Source organism: Giraffa tippelskirchi, chromosome 14 (assembly GCF_054371585.1).
Source record: "Giraffa tippelskirchi isolate mGirTip1 chromosome 14, T2T-mGirTip1v1.2.pri, whole genome shotgun sequence".
In the NCBI taxonomy this organism is placed as follows: domain Eukaryota; kingdom Metazoa; phylum Chordata; class Mammalia; order Artiodactyla; family Giraffidae; genus Giraffa; species Giraffa tippelskirchi.
This window is the reverse complement of record NC_137288.1, coordinates 56,395,723-56,417,832: the sequence shown is the minus strand read 5'-3', so window position 1 is coordinate 56,417,832 and position 22,110 is coordinate 56,395,723. Positions and strand designations below refer to the sequence as shown.

Sequence of the window (22,110 nt, the reverse complement as noted above, 5' to 3'; positions counted from 1 at the left end):
GTGCTTGAATATATTATCCAAAGTGGAACTGAAAGGAAATGAACATTATTAATGACCATGTGGTAAGTTGTGCCCTGGAAGCTCTCGTGGATACTCTGCTTTCCTTTGGCTCTCATAAAACTCTACTAGGTAGGTATTAATAGCCTCGTTTTTCAGATGAGGAAAACGAGGATCAATGAGGCTCAGTTGCCCAAGGTCATGCTACTAGTAAGTGGGGATTTAGTATCCAAATCTGCATCCAAGAGACTTTAACTCCCTAGCGTTTTAATGCTCTACTATGCTGTCTTAGACGTTGCTGGATTTATTCTCAAGTTAGTGAGTTGTGTCCTATACAACTCAGATTTTATCTGAGTGAGTCAAGACATTCTTACCTAAAATAAACAATACAAGGCCATAAATACATAAGCACTAAAATGAAAGTGAAGATATTAGTTATATCAGAGAAGCAGGAGATGCCAGAATGGTTAAGGAAATAAGTAAGATTTGGAAGCCAGATTGAAGAGAAGAGATGTTCTATGTGAAGGAGGCAATGGTGTGACTGGAGATTCAGATCCAGGCTAATTATGGTATTTTCTGTAGGATAAGGTAGAGATTTAGCAGAACTCACAGCAAGTCACTAAGATGAAAATGATCAGGAAACAAGGTGAGATAATGGAGGGTCTTTTAAGCCAGATAAAGAATTTTGGGCTTTATGCAAGAGAAATGGTTATTTCTACATCTGGCATCAATTACTCATTTTGTTATGGTTGCCTTCGTGGATGCTCCACGAAAAGTTATTTCATTCTTCATTCTTCTTTTTCCATTTCAGTAATTAATATATTTATTTAGTTAGAGCTATAAGGGATGTGGGGTAGGGCATGCAAACAAAGGAGCTTTGCTCTGGGCTGATTATTTCTAAAAGGATCCCTCAGATGAAAAATGGAATACAGAAGCATTTCTGTGGACAAAGAAGGCGCAACCCTGGCCTGGTGGAAGCTTAGGCTACATGAATGAAGTATTTCTGGGGCTTGAGGGGCTTCCATAAGCAGGTGGAGCTGACATGCTACACTGGGGAAATCACCTGAGGGACCCATTCATTACTCAGTGTCCTCACCAGTGTCAGGAGAAAACACCCAGAAATAAGCTACTTCCCTCTAAGATAGACCACTGGAACAGAATTTCTTTTATTATAATTGATATCAATTGGTACTAGAAAAATAATGGATGAAAAGTAAACATGAAAAGTTATTTCAGCTATTTTATTTAATAAAATAAAATTTTATTTGTACTGTTCATGAAAATGTAAGAAATCTGGAAGATTTTCTCTTCTCCTTTGCCTAATGCCCTATGCAAATACCTATTTAAGAACATATGTTGATGTAGGCTTAGATATAGCCATAGGTATACGAGGAAGAAAAATAAGCAAGTACAGGTAGTTCTTTGTGTCACAAACCTATAATCAATAGCTAGCTCCCTCTCTTTAAGTGATTTGGTATGAGTGACAGCAACGCTGACCAAAGAGTGTAGCTATAGTGTGTGTGTGTGTGTGTGTGTGTGTGTGTGTGTGTGTGTGAGTGAGAAATGGGGGTGGTATTTGTAATAGACACTGGCTGGTTGCATTTTTCACTTCCATGTAGAACTGTGGATCTCAAGCTTTGGAAAATTTATTGCATCCCCTCCTTGTCAGATTCTGATTTGAGAGAAACTCTCAGCACCCGGAAACTCTTGGGAAAAACTTTTGGCAACCGTCTTCAGCAGTGATTAACCGGCCCCCTTCCCGATTGCGGTCCTGGCACTTGAACTCTTGTGGAGATCGTATATAAGACAGTCTAGAAAGTGGGATGGCTTTCATGCCCAACTGCTGCTGCCTTTATTTAAAAAAACTTACTCCCCTGTTTGGACAATGACACAGAATGCAGAATGAAAGGTCATGGCAGTATAGTGGTCAATTCTGGGAAGGCACTTGAGAGAAAACTGAAAAGACCAGACAGCTGAAGTGATGATGGGGAAGAGAGGAGATAGGAGATGGTGGAGGAGGGGAGCACGGGCTGGCTTTCCTGGGGAAGAAAGGGAGGTAGGTTGCAAGGTGAGCAGCTACCGTCACCATCAACTAGGGACCTGTGTATTTACCTTATCATAATGGCTATTTAGTGGGATTGTAGTTGATTTTATTTTTTCTTATATGAATTTTTTTTCCTACATTTTCCAAATTTTATTCACTAACAGGTTGTTTTTTTGTTTTTTTTTTTAGATGGCAAAAGAAACAATATGTTTTTCCAAATAATCCTTTGCTCTACGTAATGGGTGGAGAATCTGTTTTTACTGTTGTTCTTGGGTCTTCAACGAGAAAAATAATATCTAGTACTAAAGGGGTTGGTTGCTGAATTAGGAGAAATTCTGACAGACTTTTAGGACTGCTGCTGCTGCTACTAAGTTGCTTCAGTCGTGTCCAACTCTGTGCGACCCCACAGTCAGCAGCCCACCAGGCTCCCCCGTCCCTGGGATTCTCCAGGCAAGAACACTGGAGTGGGTTGCCATTTCCTTCTTCAATGCATGAAAGTGAAAAGTGAAAGTGAAGTCGCTCAGTCGTGTCCGACTCTTAGTGTCCCCATGGACTGTGGCCTACCAGGCTCCTCTGTCCATGGGATTTTCCAGGCAAGAGTACTGGAGTGGGGTGCCATTGCCTTTTAGGGCTATGTCACTCCTGTTGAAAGATGACAAGATGTCCCTTACATATTTGTAGTTGTAATACTGCCTAGGACAATGTCTTATACATTTCAGACAGTTGATGCCTTTTAATTGTATGATTAGAAAAAATAAAGAAAAACTATAATAGCACAAAGAATTATGTCCTATAAAAGAAATTTCCTTGGCCTACTGGTCTTTCATGGAATATAAGACATGACAAACTGGTTCAGAACCATAGCTTTTCACCCAATCCCAATTCCTGGTAGATAGTTAAAAGGGGATGAAGTCTCCTAACACTTTACCACATGTTTTAGATATAACCTCAAACCCATGGTTTCCTTAATGACTTACTCTGGTCTGTTTTTATTTTTAGCCTATGTCACTCTCAAGATACAAGTTTTGTTTGCTACCAGGTATGTAAAATTCCTCAAACTTTTCTTTAAAAAATAACAAAGTTTTAAATATTAGGTTTAGTGTTTTGTGATTTAATGAATAAGACCATTTTTGTTTTCCCTTTGCATCTCCTTTGTGATTTTTCAGAACATCCAACTTCCATCGAGTCTCTGTTCACCAGATGAGACAAAGGCTCTGTACATAGAATTCGTATCATACCCCAGGTTCGCCTAACTTTGGCTCCAAAGAGATCCTTTTAAATAAAAATAAAAATTGTAAGAAGAGCATAGAAGTTCTTTAAAAATAGAACTACCATGTGACTGAGTAATCCCACTGCTGGGGATAAACCCAGAGAAAACAATAATTCAAAAAACACATGCACCCCACTGTTCATTCCAGCACTATTTACAACAGCCAGGACATGGAAACACCCTAAATGTCCATCAACAGAGATGGATAAAGAAGATGTGGTACATATATACAATGGAATATTACTCAGCCATAAAAAGGAATGAAACTGGGTCATTTGTAGAGATGTGGATGGATCTAGAGACCATGATACAGAGTGAAATAAGTCAGAAAGAGAAAAACAAACATTGAATATTAACACATATATGTGGAATCTATAAAAGTGGTATAGATGAACTCATTTCCAAAGCAGAAATAGAGACACAGATGTAGAGAATAAAATCTACAGATACCAAGGGGGGAGGGGGATGAACTGGGAGGTTGGGATTGACATATATACACTACTGATACTATGTATAAAATAGATAAGTAATGAGAACCTGTTGGTAAAGAATCTGCCTGCAATGCAGGAGACCAGGGTTCGATTCCTGGGTTGGGAAGACCCATTGGAGAAGGAAATGGCAACCCACTTCAGTATTCTTGCCTGGAGAATCTCATGGACAGAGGAGCCTGGCGGGTTACAGTCCATGGCATTGTAAGAGTCGGACACAACTTAGCGACTAAACCACCCCACCAAAGAGAACATACAGTATAGCACAGGAAACTCTACTGAATGCTCTGTGGTGACCTAAATGGCTGATTCACTTTGCTGTACAGCTGAAACTGACATATTATAAAGCAACTTTACTCCACTAAATTTTTTTTTTAAATTGTAGCAAAGATCAAAGTGCTTATTAGCCAGTTCCTTATTCTGAACTCCAATATTTAACCCACAGACAAAGGCTCTTGAGGGTTCTTTTGATAACTCAAAAGCTGAGTCATGCTATTGACCTTGTCAAAGACTTTGGAAATACAGTGGGAAAAACGGGAGGTGATGGGAAAAGTCAGGAAACCTGGAACCTAGCACTTTCTCTGTGCAAAACTGGTTCAGCGACTTTGGACAAAGACTTTAACCTTCTGGGTTTTGATTTCCTTGCCTGGCAAGTAGGAGAGCAACATTTATCTGCAAATCTCAGTGGAGCAGGAAGATCAAATAAAAGTTGGGAAATGTGCTTTGAAAAGCAGAACGCCCTCTTCAGATGTAAGGGATCACTGGGATGTACCCCCAGGGGAAAGCTTTTTATCTCTTTGTGTCCTCAGATTCTCCATCAATAGAGAAGCCCCACCTCCCGACCCATCGTGTCCACCTTCTCAAGCCCTCCAGGCCCTTCAGAGAAGAATGGGAAAACCCCAGCAGAGGCAGCTCTTGGACCTGCTTGCTCTACTTTGTGGATCCTCCCCCTTTTACTTTCTTCTTTTTATCCAATTTGTTCTGAATCCTTATGTAATAAAGTAAACACTCTTATCAACTTGCTTTTACAACATGCAACTTACTATTCTGAAAGTTATTTTCCTGTAGACCTGGTGTTTATTTCCAGTCATTAGTGGGTAGCCTGTCATTATTCTCTCTAGTTGCTTTCCACATGTGTATATATATCCATTTCTTGTCTCCTGGGAGCTTTACAAGGTCTTTGAGGGAGGCATGTTCCCTGGGACTTCATCATTTCACCCAGCACCAAGCTCACCACCCTTCATGCTGGGCCAGCACCCTTTAACACCAGTGTGTACTTCATCCCTCCAGGATACAGTTTCATATTCTCTGTGTGCAACTCTGCCTTTGTAAAAGTCTGACGGAACCCATGGACTGTAGCCTGCCAGGCTCCTCTGCTCGTGGGATTTCCCAGACAAGAATATTGGAGTGGGTTGCCATTCCTTTTTCCTGGGGACCTTCCCAACCCAGGGATCGAACCGGAGTCTCCTGCATTGTAGGCAGATTCTTTCCATCTGAGGCACCAAGGAAGCCCTCTTAAAAGTCCATCCCCACTCGACTGCTAACTTCAACCTAGCTAAGCACCTTCCCGTACCGGCCACATATGCCCAGCTCCAGGTCTTCGCCCATGTCAAATGGAATATCTCCAGCCGTATCAATAAACAAGGATGTAACAGCCATCAGTGATTTCAAGCTGCCAAAAGTGAATGAGGGCTTTGGAAAGGGAACACAATGCCTGAGATCCAGCATGCCACCACCCCCATGGTGACTGCCAAAGAGCTGGGGGTGGGGTGGGGGGGTGGAGCAGGTGTGAGAAATAAAAAACAAAACAAAACAGGATTTGGCCCCAGATAGCTGAGGTGCATATGCAAGGAATGAATTCAGTGAGCCCAGAGGCTTGTATCTCCCCAAACACAGAAGAATGCTAAATTCCTTAACTTGACATTTGGTTTTCCTTATTGTGTGAGCTGGTAGCTCAAATGGTGAAGAGTATGCCCACAATGCCGGAGACCTGGGTTCAATCCCTGGATTGGGAAGAGCCCCTGGAGAAGAGCATGGCAACCCACTCCAGTATTCTTGCCTGGAGAATCCGCATGGACAGAGGAGCCTGGCGGACTACAGCCCAAAGGGTCGCAAAGAGTCGGACACGACTGAGCAATTAACACACTACTGTGCGTGCTATGTGCTAAGTTGCTTCAGTTGTGTCTAACTCTGTGTGACCCTATGGACTGTAGCCAGCCAGGCTACATAAAGAGAAACTTTCAAACAGCCATTACCATGACCAAAAATTAAGTGCCTGTGTGTCTGTGGGACAAGCAAGGTGGAGTCTGCCTGGAATCTCTGACCTCATCTAAAATACTAAAACCTTTTCTCTATGTGGCCTTCACAGGGAGGCAAAATGACATGGGATAAAGAGTTATGTCGTTGTTTTTACGCTCTCCGAATTGGGGGAAACTTAGACTGCAGGCCTGCTAAGAATGAATGTCTCACTTCCCGTCAAGGGCTCACTATAGAACACAGCCTTCTAAGAAGTTGGAGCTTCTAAGAAGCTAGAACCACAACCAAGTTTCACTTTTTGCACTTATTCATTACCTCTTTGCTACCTGAACTTGGCACACAGCCCACCCCCCCTTAACCATACGAGGCACTAAATACATAATCGCTAACATTTCTGCTGTCTCCAGAGCCAACAATATGTTCATACAAGTTCTCATATCTCCCCATCTTCTGTGAACTCTGTAGCTTGGGCCCTCGTGGCCGCCCACCCCATTCTTCTGAAATCCATTCTTCTCCGTGCCCTTGTTTCTTCTCCAACATTCCGTCATTCCTCCTCTGTGTCCGCCCAAGCTCCTCTTATTCTGCCTCTCTTTTTAAGGTGAACCACAGGGGGCCCCCCTTCCACTCTCTTTCCTTAATTTTCCACAATCCTCCCCTTTACTGAATCTCTGGCTCTACTCTGGGCAGGGCTGCCAACTGCTGCCTCAACCACTCATCTCCTCACACACCAACCACACCCCCTCTTCAATGTCTATGGTTCTGTTCACATGCCATCACGCTTCCAGTTGCCTGAGGCCAACATATTGGAACCCTCTTTGGTTTTAGCTAAAGAGGGAAACGGATGAGTCAGGAATGACTCATTATTATTATTTTTTTCTTTGAGCACCTGAGTAGATATGATGCTTTTAAAAGGCGTAGAATCTAGGGGGTGGGTTGGGGGAAGAAGGGCAGGTAGTGGGTACAATTCAAATAAGAAATGAGTTATTACAATGTCATATGAAAAATGCAAAGATGGGGTAAGTTTGCCCAACCCAGACAAGAGGGAGGGAGCAGTCAGGGGAAAAAGACAATAATTTGGTCATTTCACAATTTTTGCCTGAATAATGAAATGGCTGCCCACTGTCTACTTAATTAAGCACAAGCCTCAGAGTGTGGGGTAAAACCTTTAAACTCCAGCACAACATACTCTTTATCTACCATGATTCCCCAACTGCAGATCCTAACCTCAATAGAACTAGACCAAACACCATTTCCCTAGTATCTCTTGGGTATTTCCTCCTAAATACTTTTATTGACATAGCTTCCTTCCCACTCTATGCTTGACTCCACTTCCTCTCATCACCATCCCACCATCTCCATGCTCCAAAAGACTCTTCCATTCTTGAAAAAATGCCAAACAGAAGCATTTCCTGGTTCCACCTCTCCACCAGCACTGAAAATACGGCAGTGGCTTACCCTCATTGGACAGCCCAGCATCTTCTCTATGATTTCCTGATGGTCCTTATAGTCTATACTATGAATTGCATCTATTTTCCTCCCCTAAGTTATTCAGGAGAGCCTCCTGACTGTACCCTCTTTGAGGACAAAAGCATTGAGTTACTTAATGCTTTTTTACTATTATTCATTAATAGTAACGCATCCTTCAACTACTCTCCCAGGACTGAACAAACCCATGCATATACTAGACACTAAATTAATAATTTAAAAAATTTCCCTTGTCTTTATTAGCTCCTCTTCAATTCAACTACTTTGTGTGGAGTGCTATGCTCGCACAAGTCTAAGCCATGATCCCAACAAGTGTTCAGCCTATTGCTTGTTTGTTTACAGAGTGAAGACATGGTTTTCTGGAGGATCCTTCCAAAGGCACTATCCTTATCATGGCCCAGTGACAGGCTAGCCTTTGGAAGGCATGCTTTACTGATTTTTCTGGCCAAGAAAAGCTCCATGTTGTATCAAAGCCAAGTCTGTCAAAATTGTGACTTCTCTGTAGATGGCTCAGATGGTAAAAAATCCGCCTGCAATGCAGGAGACCCCTGTTCGATCCCAGGGTCAAGAAGACCCCCTAGAGAAGGAAATGGCAACCCGCACCAGTATTCTTGCCTGGAGAATCCCATGGACAGATGAGCCTGGCAGGCTACAGTCCATGGGGTGGCAAAGAGTCAGACATGACTGAGCGACTAACACTTTCCCTTTCCGCACCTACACCTGAATCTTCATAACTCTCCAAAGCCACAGAGGTATACATAAAATATTCCAAAAGGATGGGGGAAAGTTTGCCAACTGTGGGAAGATAAATGGCCTAGAGACTCCATGCTCCAAACAGATTGCTGGATTTCTGGTTCAACGTAGCAAAAGAGATGCCATTTTCTTTTTTCCATTGTCAGAAAGTTATGGGTCACAACATTTAATTTGATTAATTCCTGGTTTCCAAAAGGAAACCTTAGGAGGAACTGAGGGAGGCTCAATAAAATAAGTATGTGCAATTGTGAAGACAGAAAAGGAAAAAAAAATTACTTCCATCACAGTCCACAAAGATCGTTTCCAGTCCCAAACATGGGTCCCCAGAGAGAGCCTGGAAACCAAATTATTGTCAAAGAGATGCTTACCTTTTACAACAGCTCACAGCAAAATAAAATGTATAGCTTAACATCTCTCCCACAACTCACTTTTCTCTCTCTCTCTTTTTATCTCTTTTATTCTCTCTCTCTCTCGCTTCCCTTTCTTTCTGCCTGATGTTAAACTTCAGGGCTCAGTCTGAGCCCTTCTACCAATTAGATATGTATCATTGGATGAGTCACTTGTCCTTCCTAAACCTCAGTATTCTCATAAGCAAAATGAAGTGTTTATGCTGTGTTAGTACTCTTTTACTTCTAAGCGTGACTATAGGTGCAAGTTTGCTTAATCTACTCTCATACAATTGGTCATATTAGTGCTCTAACTTATTTGGTTCTAAGATGATGACTGTGGTTTCAGCCTGCACAATGAACAAGCTAATTTGTTGGTGTAATTATGAGGTCTCATCTTTTGCAAAAGTGGGATCAAATGGGTAAGTGAAGTCGCTTGAGCCAACGATGAATGGGATGTCACATAGTTTAAGACATGGGCCAGAGGAATCTGCTTTGAAACTTCACCAAACAGCTAATTAATTGGTCAACTTGGCTATAATGTGGGCATTTTCTCTCTAACTGCACAATCTGGTGTGTGTATGGCTCTAATTCCATTGTATAAATTCAAGAATCCTAGACTATCAGGTCTGGTCAGAACCCTTATTGTCCTAGTATTACTTGGGAAAACCGTAAGTAAAAAAGATCTTCCAGCTGGTTAGCAGAGGAGACAAGACTGGGGCAGGCACTCATAATCTCACTAAACCACACAGCAACCATTAGCTAATTAATCTTTTACTTCCTCCCACAGGATGACCTAGAATTCAACTTAGATTGAGGTCACACAGACCACACTTCACCAGTTTTCCATTTTTTCCTCTTTCTTCTTTCCTGGTTTTAACTTTCTCTTCCCACGAGTCCTCTTCTTCCTTCTATTTCAGTTTTAGAAAACTTTCCACACACATGTTTCTTCTGTATGGTTTTCATGACATTTTGTCCATGTGGTTAATATTCCCTCATCTGTATGACTGATTGGAGGAGGCTTCTGTATTATTTTAGGCTTGGGCATCCATTTCCTGCCTGTGACTGACAACAGCGACTGCCTCCCAAAATGCCCACAGTGCCTATAAGAGGAGCTAACAGAGGGCAAGGCAGAGCCACAAGGAGAAGTGGAGTCACCCAGGCTCAGGGAATTCAGCTACCTACATGGCAGGCCTCTGATATCTGAGATATGAGCTAAGAATGAATTCTCAGCATCCATTCATCATGGGGAAAGTACTTGACACTGGGGACTCATCTTGATTAAGAATGGCATTGGACTAAGAGGTAACAGATATAAACTTAACTCTCCTCACTGTTTCTCCAATATCTGATGGGACCCTGGACAGCAGCGGTCAAGATATCTGAAGCTCCTGGCCTAACTTTACATCAAAGTATGCGAAGGTTGTTTTTACCAAGAGGTTGGAACAGGAAGAACATCATTCACACTAGAGACATCTTCCACTGCTTCATGAGAACGTGGCTCTGACAGCATACAGCATCATCTGAATATGCACTGTCACCCTTGGACAGGTTTGCTCTCTGGTAATCTGCTGCACATCGGTGTGCATGAGATGGTGGTGCCTGGTGAGAGAGCAGCCCAGGTGAAGCTTTTCCCAGCTCTGAGAGTCTGTGCAATTTACCTTCCCACTATTTATCCATTATTTGGCTCCAGGCTAGCATTTTTATAGGTGAAGATTTACCAGATGGTGTGCATTTAGAAAATAGGTCAAAAGAGTCACTGCCTTTTGAAAAACCATAGAAGCAGTAGGACAGGAGTAAAATACAGGAAAAAGGTAAGAGTCTGTGTAACTTCCCAGCTCTAGGTATGTGGTAAGGGGGCTAACAAGACAACGCATCTATATACTGGGGCAGGGGGGATGGAGAACGAACAACTTTCCAAGCAGAAAAGAGGAAATGAAGTGTACAACTGCTGCTATTGCTAAGTGGGGTCTCTAATTCCTCTCTCCAGAATAGTAATGACTTCCATTTGGGCTTTCCTTACAGCTCAGTTGGTAAAGAATTCGCCTGCAATGCAGGAGACCCTGGTTCGATTCCTGGGTCAGGAAGATCCCCTGGAGAAGGGAAAGGCTACCTACTCCAATATTCTGGCCTGGAGAATGCCATGGACTGTATAGTCCATGGAGTTGCAAACAGTTGGACACAACTGAGAGACTTTCACTTTCATCAGTTCTGATCTCCGCGAGTGCTCAAAGTCCTCTTTTCACTTTGCTCCTAAATTTGGTCCTCAACAGGGTAAAGAATGGCATTTATATTTATGCCATATCAATTCTAGAGAAGACTAGATGGTGTGAAATTGGACATTAAGATGCTATGGAAATGAGCCATATGGAGAAGGAAGAGGTGGAAGAAGAGAAGGTGTGGAAGGACAGATGCTTATTTTCTAATCATGACCTTCAGTACCATCTAGCCAAACAGATACCTCGATTCAGATAAAGTCTCTGAAAATCTTAATGCTTCCGGTAACCTCAGTCTCATCTCATCTGTCTCCCAGCTTTTAATGGGACTTGGCACTCTTTGGAGTGTATTACATTAAGGTGAATGCTTTGGGTTCCAAGCACTAAGGACATTTTTTTACTGATGTTTCAGGGGTTCAGGAATAGAAAGGGCATTTAAGATATCAAGGAGAGGCCATGGTTCAGAAGGAAAGGGAATGATAGGGAATCTGGTCTGTTCCAATAAGTATTCATCAAGATGTGTAGGGACAACAGGTATAAGTATATAGACACAGAAGCCACTAACAATTAAGATTCATGATAATGTTCAGAAAAAAAGACTCATACAACACAAAACTAAGCACCAGCAGTGGCAAAAATAACTCAGGGAACTGGATTTCAGCGAGGACAGAAGTGGAAACCTTGTGAGCATACATGTTTCCAGGCTGATATTTAGTAAAGTTTAGGCCATAAGAAATCCTCCTTCATTGGCTGGGAGCTAAATCAAGGGATGTCTTCTTGTTTTAATTACTCTCTTATGCACTCATCACATAATCACTGTACAGATGCCCTAGGGGAAAGCATGTAATCAGAGGATAGATGAGATTCTGAGAGGAAGGGTGGTGGTAAGATATAGGGACACTGACTGGGGACCGGGACCTGTGTTCTAAACTTGGCCTTAACTAGCTGGGTGACAAGCAGCTGAGCTGCAACGCAGAAGGCAAAGCCCTAGGCTTAGAATTAAAAGTGACATTTTTCTGAACCTGGCCAGGTCACTTGATCTCTGAGCCTCAGTGTCCTGTTTCATAAAACGGAAATGAAAGTACTTCTCTTCTAAGATAGCAGGAAGGGCACTATAAGAAATACATGTGAAATGGCTTTAAGAATTGAAATATGCCATACAAAAGAGGTCTGGCCCAATTCTTTGAGTTATAGGTTGGCAGATAGTACCCCCAAAGAGGTAGGATATCATGCCTAAGGTCATAACAGAGTTGGGTGCAGAACTCAATTTCCAGGCTGAATCCAGATTTCTGTGGCTAGCTGCAAAACAAGTAAGAAGTTGGGGACGGAGAGAGAGAATTTTAAGTGAAGTAACAACCACCTTGTGAATACAAATACAAGGAGTTGTGTATGGCTAGAGAGTGGCTGCCCTCAGACACAGGGCCCAGAGATAAACCTCTAGCTGGCAAACTTCTGCCAGAGCCCACCTGTAATACAGTCCAAAACACACAGAAGTCCCCATAAGACTGCTGAGAACCCTAATGTAACAGTGGCTGGTTTTAGCTTCTGAGACCTTGTTTCTCACATCTGTTAAGTTAGGATTCTTGCTTGCTGGTTCTCAGCAATAACATACCATTATTGTTTTCTAACTAAACAATGCTAAGAAAATAGAAAGAAGAATGCCCTCTGCTCATGGCAAGTTCAATTCCACCACATTGTAAGAGAAAGTAACAATATGTCTCATGTGAAAATTTAATCTTTTAGCAACTCTTGTCTGTGTGTGTTAGTTGCTCTGCTGCTGCTGCTGCTGCTGCTGCGTCACTTCAGTCGTGTCCGACTCTGTGCGACCCCGTGGACGGCAGCCCACCAGGCTCCGCCGTCCCTGGGATTCTCCAGGCAAGAACACTAGAGAGGGTTGCCATTTCCTTCTCCAATGCATGAAAGTGAAAAGTGAAAGTGAAGTCGCTCAGTCCTGTCCGACTCTTAGCGACCCCATGGACTGTAGCCTGCCAGGCTCCATTGTCCATGGATTTCTCCAGGCCAGAATACTGGAGTGGGTTGCCATTTCCTTCTCCGGGGGATCTTCCTGACCCAGGGATCGAATCTGGGTCTCCTGCATTGCAGGTGGATGCTTTACCATCTGAGCTACTAGGGAAACCCAACTCTTGTTTGGATGAGCTTAATTTAGGCTTTGCACAAAAAATAAGCACCTTCAATAAAGTCTGATGATCAGAAATGGGGAAACCCAGAAGAGGACATCTATCTGGGTGGACATGAAGTGTGGGCCATTTGTCACCTTTGGCAAGTGCAGGAGACATGACTGCTAATTGGTCTCTTCGTTAAGCAAGGAGACCATCTACCACAAGAGCAACTCACAAGCTAGTGGCAATTTGGGGAAATCTTTAAGTGGTTTCTAACTCATAGCCATATTTCCTTCTGAAATCTGCTGGCCTAGAAAATGTCTCTAATCCTCATGAATAGATTGCCCTCACGTTCACTAATTTGACTCCCTACGAAGGAGGGGGATGAGCAAAGGATATGCACCATACATAGAGGTCAAACAGTACACTCAAATCTTATCAGGAATGATTAGTCCTTTAAAACTAGGCTTTGGCCAGAGAGTTTGTCTGGCCTAAGGAGTTTCTACTCTTTTCCTAGTAAATAACTACTCTCTTCTACAGGAGTCTTACCATCTGTGTGATATATGGACAGGGACAAAGGGATATATGTGTAGAAGTGTGAGGCTTCTGTGGCAAGGAAGGTTTACGTGGGTGGGCAGATCAGCAAGGAGATTCTGCCAGCAGCTGACAAGGAGTGAGCAACCAGCACTTCAGTTTAGAGATTAGTGGGCAAATCCCAACCCCAGTGGATGTGCCAAGAGACACAGTGGTTAAGTCCTGCGGAGGCAGGAGACTCACAGTGCTGACAGCCAGGTTCCGCCCCAGCCCCACCTTTATGCAGGGAAATGACAGGTCAAGGCTTCACTTGAAGGGTCTACAAACGGTTTCTTATCAAATGCCCGTGGACGAAACGAGGAAAGCATGGCCTTGGTCTGTGGCTTCCTGACCACGTAGCCTTCAAGATTCACTGGCCATTAGCTTCCAATGGCTCTGCTATAGATGTTTCAACCTAGGCTGTGTGATATCTAGAGCTAGCATGTCAGATAAACTAGATATTCATTTGCATCCAGCTCTGACATTCCTGGGATTGTGTTGGGATTCCTAGTGAGTTTTACAGGATTTACCCAACTCGCAAATTCACCATCAGATCAGATGAGGACCTAGGCACCATGTCTTTCATTAAAAGCATAAAGGTAGTGGGTATGGATGTAGTCTAGGCAGCTACTGGGGCTGCCTCTGGGCCCACAGTTCTCAGGCAATGGCTCCAAAAGAGGCAATACAGTAAATACTGAGTAAACAAGGCACAAAACGTACAACAGAATCAAATGTACAAGAAGACCCATTGTCATATGATTTCTACCTCTCTGTAAACTAGTGAATGCAATAATGTGCCAAAGACAGCGGACTTCAGAATGGCAGGGCCCAGCAACCAAGTCACAGGACAGTCTGAGTCTGAAGAAGATTCGGCCTTACCTGGAGATACAGAGGAGTCATAGGAACTTCTCTCCTTGCGGTTCATCTTGAAGGCTTGTATGTCCTTTTCCCTGTACGTTCCAAAGCCTTCGTAGCTCCTCCTTTTACTCGCACTCACATCACTGTCCCACTTGTCATTGGGAGGGTTCATCTCGCTGAACACGTCCAGGCTCTCCGGTCTTGTGCTGCCCCCGTCCCCACCATTGCCAGAGTACCTTTTCGCACAGGAGTCCACAGGCTCGCTGCTCAAGTCACCTTTGTCCTTCGCCTGCGTCCAATGCTGGGCATCGGAAAGTGACAGCGTAGACAAGGTGTCCACCTCGAAGTTGTTCTTGGATGCTTTGTGGCCGGCTTCACTGTGCTGGTGCTTCTGCTTCTCTTTATGCTTGTTCTTCTCACTCACCAAGGAGAGCTCTTTGTCTGTGCTGCTCAGCCGCTCGCTCAGGATGTGGCTGGAGAAGCCAGTGGCTTTGCCTGTGAAGAGACCACTCAAGTTGTCGTGGGTCCCCAGGAGCCGGTCTTCCTTGTGCTTATGCTTGTGTTTGTGTTTCCTCTTGTGGAGCCGACCGCTGGACAGACTGGCGCTGCCCACCTTGGGAGGGTTCAGGGATGGCTGCCTGTCACCAAGGCCCATGCCCACAGGCCCCTGCAGGTGTACTCCGTGCTTTGCTTTATGCTTAGCTGTGCCAGACATCTTCACGTGGGAGCTTGTGTGGAACTGAGGTGGTGGCACTGTTGGCCTCATGAACGGGGACGCTGCTCCGAGCGTGTGTGACAGGTACAGAGGAGCTGGGTACTGACTGTAATAACCAAGGTTCATCATAGGCATTGATGTGTAAGGCATTCCATAGGGTGCATAGTAACTTCCACTGGGAATAGGGTAGCTGAACCCTTGTAAAAAAGGCACCTTTGTCATGGTGTCATTGGTTTTTGCAGGCCTACCACGCTTCTTCTTTGACTTTAAGTCTGAAGTCCTACGAAGATAGAGCAACGGGTCATACTGGATATATGGCACCGGGTAATAGTGATCAAAATTAATCCGAAAAATGCTGGGATACGGATTCTCGTGGTAAAAGGTATAACTCCGGTGGGAGATCCTGAACACCTGGAACTTCGTGATGAGCTCTTCTAGGTCTGCCAGAAACTGGAGATCATCACGGTTTTGCAGGCTTTTCCGTTTCCTCTTGTGCTTTGGCTTCTTGAGGCTTTCGTGGGCCAGAAAGTTGTCCACGATGAGATGCTTCTGCCGGTGGCCATGCCGGTTCTTTGTGCTGGTGTCAGATGGGATGGCCTCCGGGTTGTCCAGGGAGCAGAAATCAAAAGAGTACCTCCGTCGGGATTCAGAACTCTTCTCTGCTTGGTCAGACGTGCTGTTGTTGTCTGTCCCAATGCCACTGTCACTCGGGATCGTCTCTTCACTGTGGGACTCGCTCACAGGGGACAGTGTTATCTCCTTGAGTGACCCGATCTCACAAAGGTGTGAAGGGGAGTTGGCCATCAGCCTGGGTGGAGACAGCTTCCAGGTCCCACTGTGGATTCCCTTTTGGGTTTTGGTTGGAAGAGCACTGATGGGCTGGAGATTTGGCATAGTTTTCAACTCTGAAAAATTGGTTTCAGTGCTGGCGGGGCTCAGGTTGCCATTGGACCCACCCAACTGTGTCGAAAGTGGGTGCATAGCTGCTGGTGAAGATGCCACAAGTGACTGAAAGTTGGAAGGCACGGCGGGAACATCCGGCTGGCTAGAAACAGGCCTCGGGTGCTTGATGGCTGTTTTGGGTTCTTCAGATGGGGGTGGCAGCTCTGCCCTCGGCTTCCTGCCCCTTTTCTTGCCGATGTAGATGGTGCCCCTCTTGCTGACATTAATCTGCTTGCCCAGTTTGCTCTCGATTGCTGCTGCCCCAGGGCTGGTCTCCGGGGGAGCTTTGGCCTTCAGCGCTATGCTGCTAGAGCAGGACAAGATCTGGTTCAATATATTTTTCCTCTTGAGTGTTTTCATCTTATTAATAGTTTTGATGGTCTTCTTATCCAATACCCCAAGCTTTCCAACTTTTTTGTGAAACTTCATCTCGCTCATGGGTTTGTCCTCTCCTGGCACTAGTTGGGCCAACTTGGCTAAACTCCGTCGTCTCTTTCTCTTCTTGGTGCCAGGAAACTCCCGACTGATGGGACTAACTGGACTGGTGGACGTCCCCTCATGAATTGTCTCAACTGTGAGCAAAGGCTGCTTCTTTGGTCGCCCCCGCTTCTTTTTGACTGGCGTGATCACAGTAAGACTGTCTGTGTTGGTGTAGAGAGGGCTGGATGGAGTGATGGGATAAGCAGATGGCGGCTCCACCATCAGTTTATCGGAGGTGGCCATGACTGCCTCCCGAAGCAGACTGGTGGGTTTTGGTTTGCTGCACGTCCACCTCCGTTTTGCGGCAAATTTGGGGTGCTGGATTTCTGGCAGCTTTCTTGGAGAGTGATCTGTGCACGTTGGAGATGTCATAACCATGGGTGGCTTTCTCTGCTTAGGTACACCTCCCGGGACAACTTTCTCGGCATTTACACCAGTTTCAAGGCCAGCTGAGGGGGACTCATTCTCCATCATTTTACCCAACTTAGGGACACGGGAATCTTTCTTATTACCCTCAGGGTTGGAAAATATCCTATTAACTACTTCACTGCTCATAGTGATTCCAGAAGTCAAGGCTTTCTCTGGCATGATCTTTTCCACCACTGCTTTGATGGACTGTCTCTTTTTCCTCTTATGGCTGCTTGGATCTAGGCAAGGTGCCTTGATAGGGATAGTAATCCGGACATGGCTTGAGTCATTTTCAGGATTACTGACGGAACTCACATTCTGCCTGGCTGGTGAGGCCTCTTGGGCATTATCTGCAGAGTAGCCTTCCCTTTTCCCTTCTGTATTGTCAAATGCTTTCTGAGCATTCTTGACCCAGTCTAGGTCTGAGTTTGGTATGGTTTGACTTATCACATCTTTTTTACTGGACTTTTTCTTGCTGCCTGTAGTAGGTGGTTCAAGGGGCTCCTTTGTACTTCCTCCATCTTGATCTACCATGGGCTGAATTCCACTGCACTCAGCAGAGCTGCTGGGTGGGGCTGGTGAGCTGTGGTTGCTTGGAGATGGAACCACACCTCCCAAGAGCAGATCTTTGTTATTGTTGGACAACTGATTCCATGTGCTCCCTGCACTGCCTTTCTTACCCTGGGCCTTTGCAAAGGGAGCCATGGGCTCAAGAGCTGGGATCTTGCTGGTGCTTGTAGTTTCTCTGCCAGACTCTGGACTGATGAAGCAATTCTGAGTGGCAGGTCCATTGTCAGAGTTGGTGGACCAGTCCATGTGATTCTGGCTGCTGCTTTTTTGCTGGTGCTTTGGTTTTAAGGTGTCACTGGTGAAATCCTGTGGGAGGCCTGGGTCATAGTGGAGAGCTGAGTGTTTCTGTGGCCGCTCATAAGCCTAAGAGTGGGTGGAATGGAGAAGGAGAGAGAGAGAAACAAAGATGAGCGTGTTGAAACTATTTAAAATTTCATATCAAAAGGCTTAATTATTTATAAGTTGGAAATAGCCACCTTTAACAACCAGAATGCTATGTGGAGGTATTTTTCAGTTTCTTTAGTAAAACTATGTTGTGTTGATGTTGAACCTTAATAAGGATGCTATAATCGTTGCCTTTCGCACCCTAAATAACAGGATCTATCTTGTTTTAATGCAATCTCAAGAACGAGAACTGTTTAGAGATGGGAGGTCCTCTAAAGGTCCCACAGTCTAGTGCTTCCATTTTCCAAATGAAAAGGCCAAAACTTCAACCATGGAGAGTCCTGCCCAAGGTGGCAGAGTTCAGGAGAGCATCTTAACTTCTCAACAACCTGGGCTCATTTCCATAACTCCAGCTGCAGCTTATTTCTGCCCCAACTTCTCCTCAAACACACGTCTTTCCCTTGCTTCTGCCTATGGCAGTTCATGTCTGTTTGGGGTTTATCCTAGAGTACAGCATCTCTGCACTCAAACAAGCAGCTCATTAGGAACCAAAAAGGAGAAACAGCACAAACTGAGAAATTAAGAGGGGAAGTTTGTTGTGAAGTATGGGCTTTGGAAAAATCTGGTTTTCATGAAACAGAATGAAAGCCTAAACCCAGTGTTGCTTACTTTGCCCCCAAAAATGACAGAGCTTTATTGAGACAATCCTCTGGCAACACAAAAGTCAAGGGAGGAAAAGTAGGCAACTCAGGGGTGAACTGTGGCTCCTTTAGAGCGATAAAAAGACTGTCCTCCATTAACAAATACCACTTTAGCCAGGGCCTTTGCTACATGCGTTGTTCTCGTCCCAGTTCTGGCACCTTATCATTTTGATAAGGACCTTGTCTTTTTACCAACTTATTACTTGAAATGATAATATTGTCTGTTTGTTGTTTCAAGACTGTGATATATTTTCCTAGTGGTTTGGTTTTAAAAAGAAATAAGACTTAATTTTCTTCCAAGAAAAAAAGAAAACAGAGGGGAAGTTTGATGACTGCAACTTCATGGGGGAAAGGGGCCTGTCAAATGTTCTCATGTTTTCATGAAACAATGTATCTCATCTTTGTTGTACTTGTCATAGTTTTAAATTTACATTTGATTTTTGTGCTAATTTAATTAATGCCTGTTTTCCTTTCTAGCCTGTATACACCATCACAGAGATACCAAGCACAGTACCTGGAAAATAGTAGGCACTCAATAAACGCTCATTGAATAAATGAGGGAAGACCCATTTTACTATGGGTAATTCATTTGTCATAAGTGAGATTAGTGACCTGTATATTGCAACATATTGTCTGCAGACACAGTTACCCTCTCCAGCCCTACTGCTACGCCATTCCTTCTGCATGCACCATTGTCTCTCATGAAGACATCTATCACAATCCTTATAATGCCATGTGCTATTTTTTGTGTACTTTTCTACCTTCTCCTAGACTGGAAGTATTTTGAGGTCAGAGATGCTCTCGTTTATCCTTTTATCCCCAGTATCTACTACAAAGCAAACCACCCAGAAAGTTCGCAATAAATGTTTGTTGAATGAACAAACAAAATGATATTTAAGATGCCTATTACCATGACAAAATACATGGCCACACACAAAAGACAATAAGCCACCAATCACTCATTTCATAATGGCTCATAATGAAACTGGAGTGCTCAGATGCATTAAATGTTGAACAAAAGATCCTTCCCAAATACTTCAGGACTAAAGATACTTGAATGGTAACTCCCCCTCAAAGTAATTTTTACTGTTAGCTCTCTTCCATCTCCCATTAATTGTTTCACTTTCCAATTAACTCTGCCTTTGGGGAAACCCATGTGACTGTCAGGAGGGTAGATTTCACTCTGGCAGTTGAAAGGTGAGGCCCGCTCACTGACACTCCGGGCAGACCAGCTGAAAGTAAGCAGTTAAGCATGCCTGGTTCCCAGTGCCTCCATCTGGACACTGCCGGATCCCATTGTTTCTACCATTTCAGCTGAAATTTGCCCTGCTGGGAGAGCTTGGCAATCAAAGGGCAGGGTGGACAAAAGGGAAGCACAACAAAAGATCAGCAGTAATGGGGGAAATGGTGCTTTAAACCTGGTGCTCAGATGGCTGCAGTGAAGGGGCAAAGAGGACTGAGGAGGAGTGCTTTCTAAGGGGTTCAGGAGAACAAGGCTTTCCTTCCAGCAGTGGCTGATGGCTATATCCAGTTGCATTTCACAAAATCCCATTTCTTCATCTGTCAGCCATGACAGATTATATACACAATGGTGAGGCTGTCAGTTCCAATATGTCCTTCACTGAGAATTGAGCACTTACTCCATTGAGACAGAGATAGACATGGCAAAACAGGCTCTGAGCTCAGTTGCAGGAGTGCAAGCTCTCCCTCCCGTCCTTCCCCAGCGGTCTGGGGGATATTATTCCATATAGAGGGCTTTGACTGGGGCCTTTATTAACCCACACAGCACATGTTTCCGTTTCCCCTTTAGACTGTGGATTTTTTCTGGGGGATCAGACCTGAATCTTTTATGGACTTTATACTACCCTCAGTCCCCAGCAAGGCTATCTCTGAAATGGTTAGCAAATAAGGAAAGAGCTTATGATAGTCTATATTGGGCTAGATTATTTTTATGGAAAACTTTTAATACCATCAAGTTCAGCATGACTCTTGGTTGCTTCCCCATCCCCACAAATTGACTGTGGAACTCACAGTCATTCTGAAGGTCTGGCTTCCTTTTTATACATGCTTTCCATGTATAAAAAGGCCTGGGCCAAATGTTCATCAGGGAAATACCATTTTGAAAACACTAGACAGATTTCTCTCTTACAGGATGTGTTTATGGAAGCATGTCTGTCATGTGAAAAATTACTTTATAAAGTAGGTAACTATACCCTCCCCCACAACCAGTGTATAAATTAACTAACTTATATAAATTTAAATGTTGTACAAGTCAGATTTCTTTTTAAAGAGCATTTTATTTTTTTACATAATTTAAGAAACAAGTATTAAATCACTGCATAAAAACTTAAAAGTCTATGAAAATAGAATAAAGGAGCCTTATCTCAGGGTTATCTAAAGCAAGTTTTGTCCCAATAAGAGGATAACATGATGATTGTGGCCTGAGGAAAATCATATAACTCATCAAAAATCAAGCATGACTTTGTGGATGACAAACGACACTCTTGGGTTAGCTGTGTTTGTGCTACTTTTTGCTGACACCAGTAATTTAATGTGCTGTTTGTGAGAATTTTGTTTTTACATGAACAGGAAGATGTGCCTGGGTATAAGGGAATGAGGAGAGCTTTATCTCTTATTTTGGCACTTGGTACTTCTCAAGATGTGGTCCTGGATCCCTGCATCACAGCCAGCTAAGGTTCTGGTTATTAATACAAATTCCTGGGCCCTGCTGCAGATACACTCATTGGCCATCTCCCAGGGTGGGACTAAGGAATTTGCATTTTAACGTGCTCCTCAGATAATTCTGAAATATAATTGAGTTGTAAAACCACTCATCTAATGTTTTAACACCATAATTCCTCTGAGGTGGGGCTCTTATGTGGCTGCTATGACATTCGCAGCACTTTTTGGTGGTAAATATGCAGAGCTACCACAGGCCTGTTAGGATATGTAGTTTGGCAGCACTGAGCATTCCTGGTTTGCTCTCTGAGCTCTTTGTAATTCACATAGTAAGAAACTCTTAACACAGTCCATTCTCTCTTCAGGTTTTCCAAGTATACTGCACAGTGAGCAGAAGAGTCAATTATATGGGTGGGTGAGAATACTGTCCTCCCAGAAAGAACTGGGCATGCAGAGGTTTATGACCTCCCAACCCTGGGATTTCTATTTCCCCATCTCATCCAAGCCAACCCCAGAGCTCTGGGAATCCCAGCATTCCACCCCTGAGGCTTGAAGCAAGTGCTCAAGCCTGAGCAAGAGGTGAGTGTGGGAGAAAAGGAATGCAACCCCATGCTGTCTGATTCAAGGTTCTCAACCCTGGCTGCACGTTAGAATCACCCAGGAAGCTTTGTAAAGAACACCACAGCTAGGATTTGACGCAGGCCAATTAAGTCAACATTCTAGAGGTGGAACCTGAACAGTAGTACATTTTTCAAAGCTCTCAGCTACCCCAATGTGCAGACAGA

General features: G+C 43.9%; 1 protein-coding gene across 3 annotated transcripts in view; it reads right to left on the bottom strand.

Annotated features, from left to right (window-relative positions):
• SETBP1 (SET binding protein 1) overlaps nucleotides 1–22,110 on the bottom strand; it is an 890,090-nt gene that overhangs the window by 104,639 nt on the left and 763,341 nt on the right. For all 3 annotated transcript variants that reach the window (XM_081561785.1, XM_081561784.1, XM_081561786.1), the window contains one exon: nucleotides 14,468–17,924. In XM_081561785.1, coding sequence (XP_081417911.1) covers nucleotides 14,468–17,924 — 3,457 coding nt within the window. The remainder of the gene's footprint in view (nucleotides 1–14,467; nucleotides 17,925–22,110) is intronic.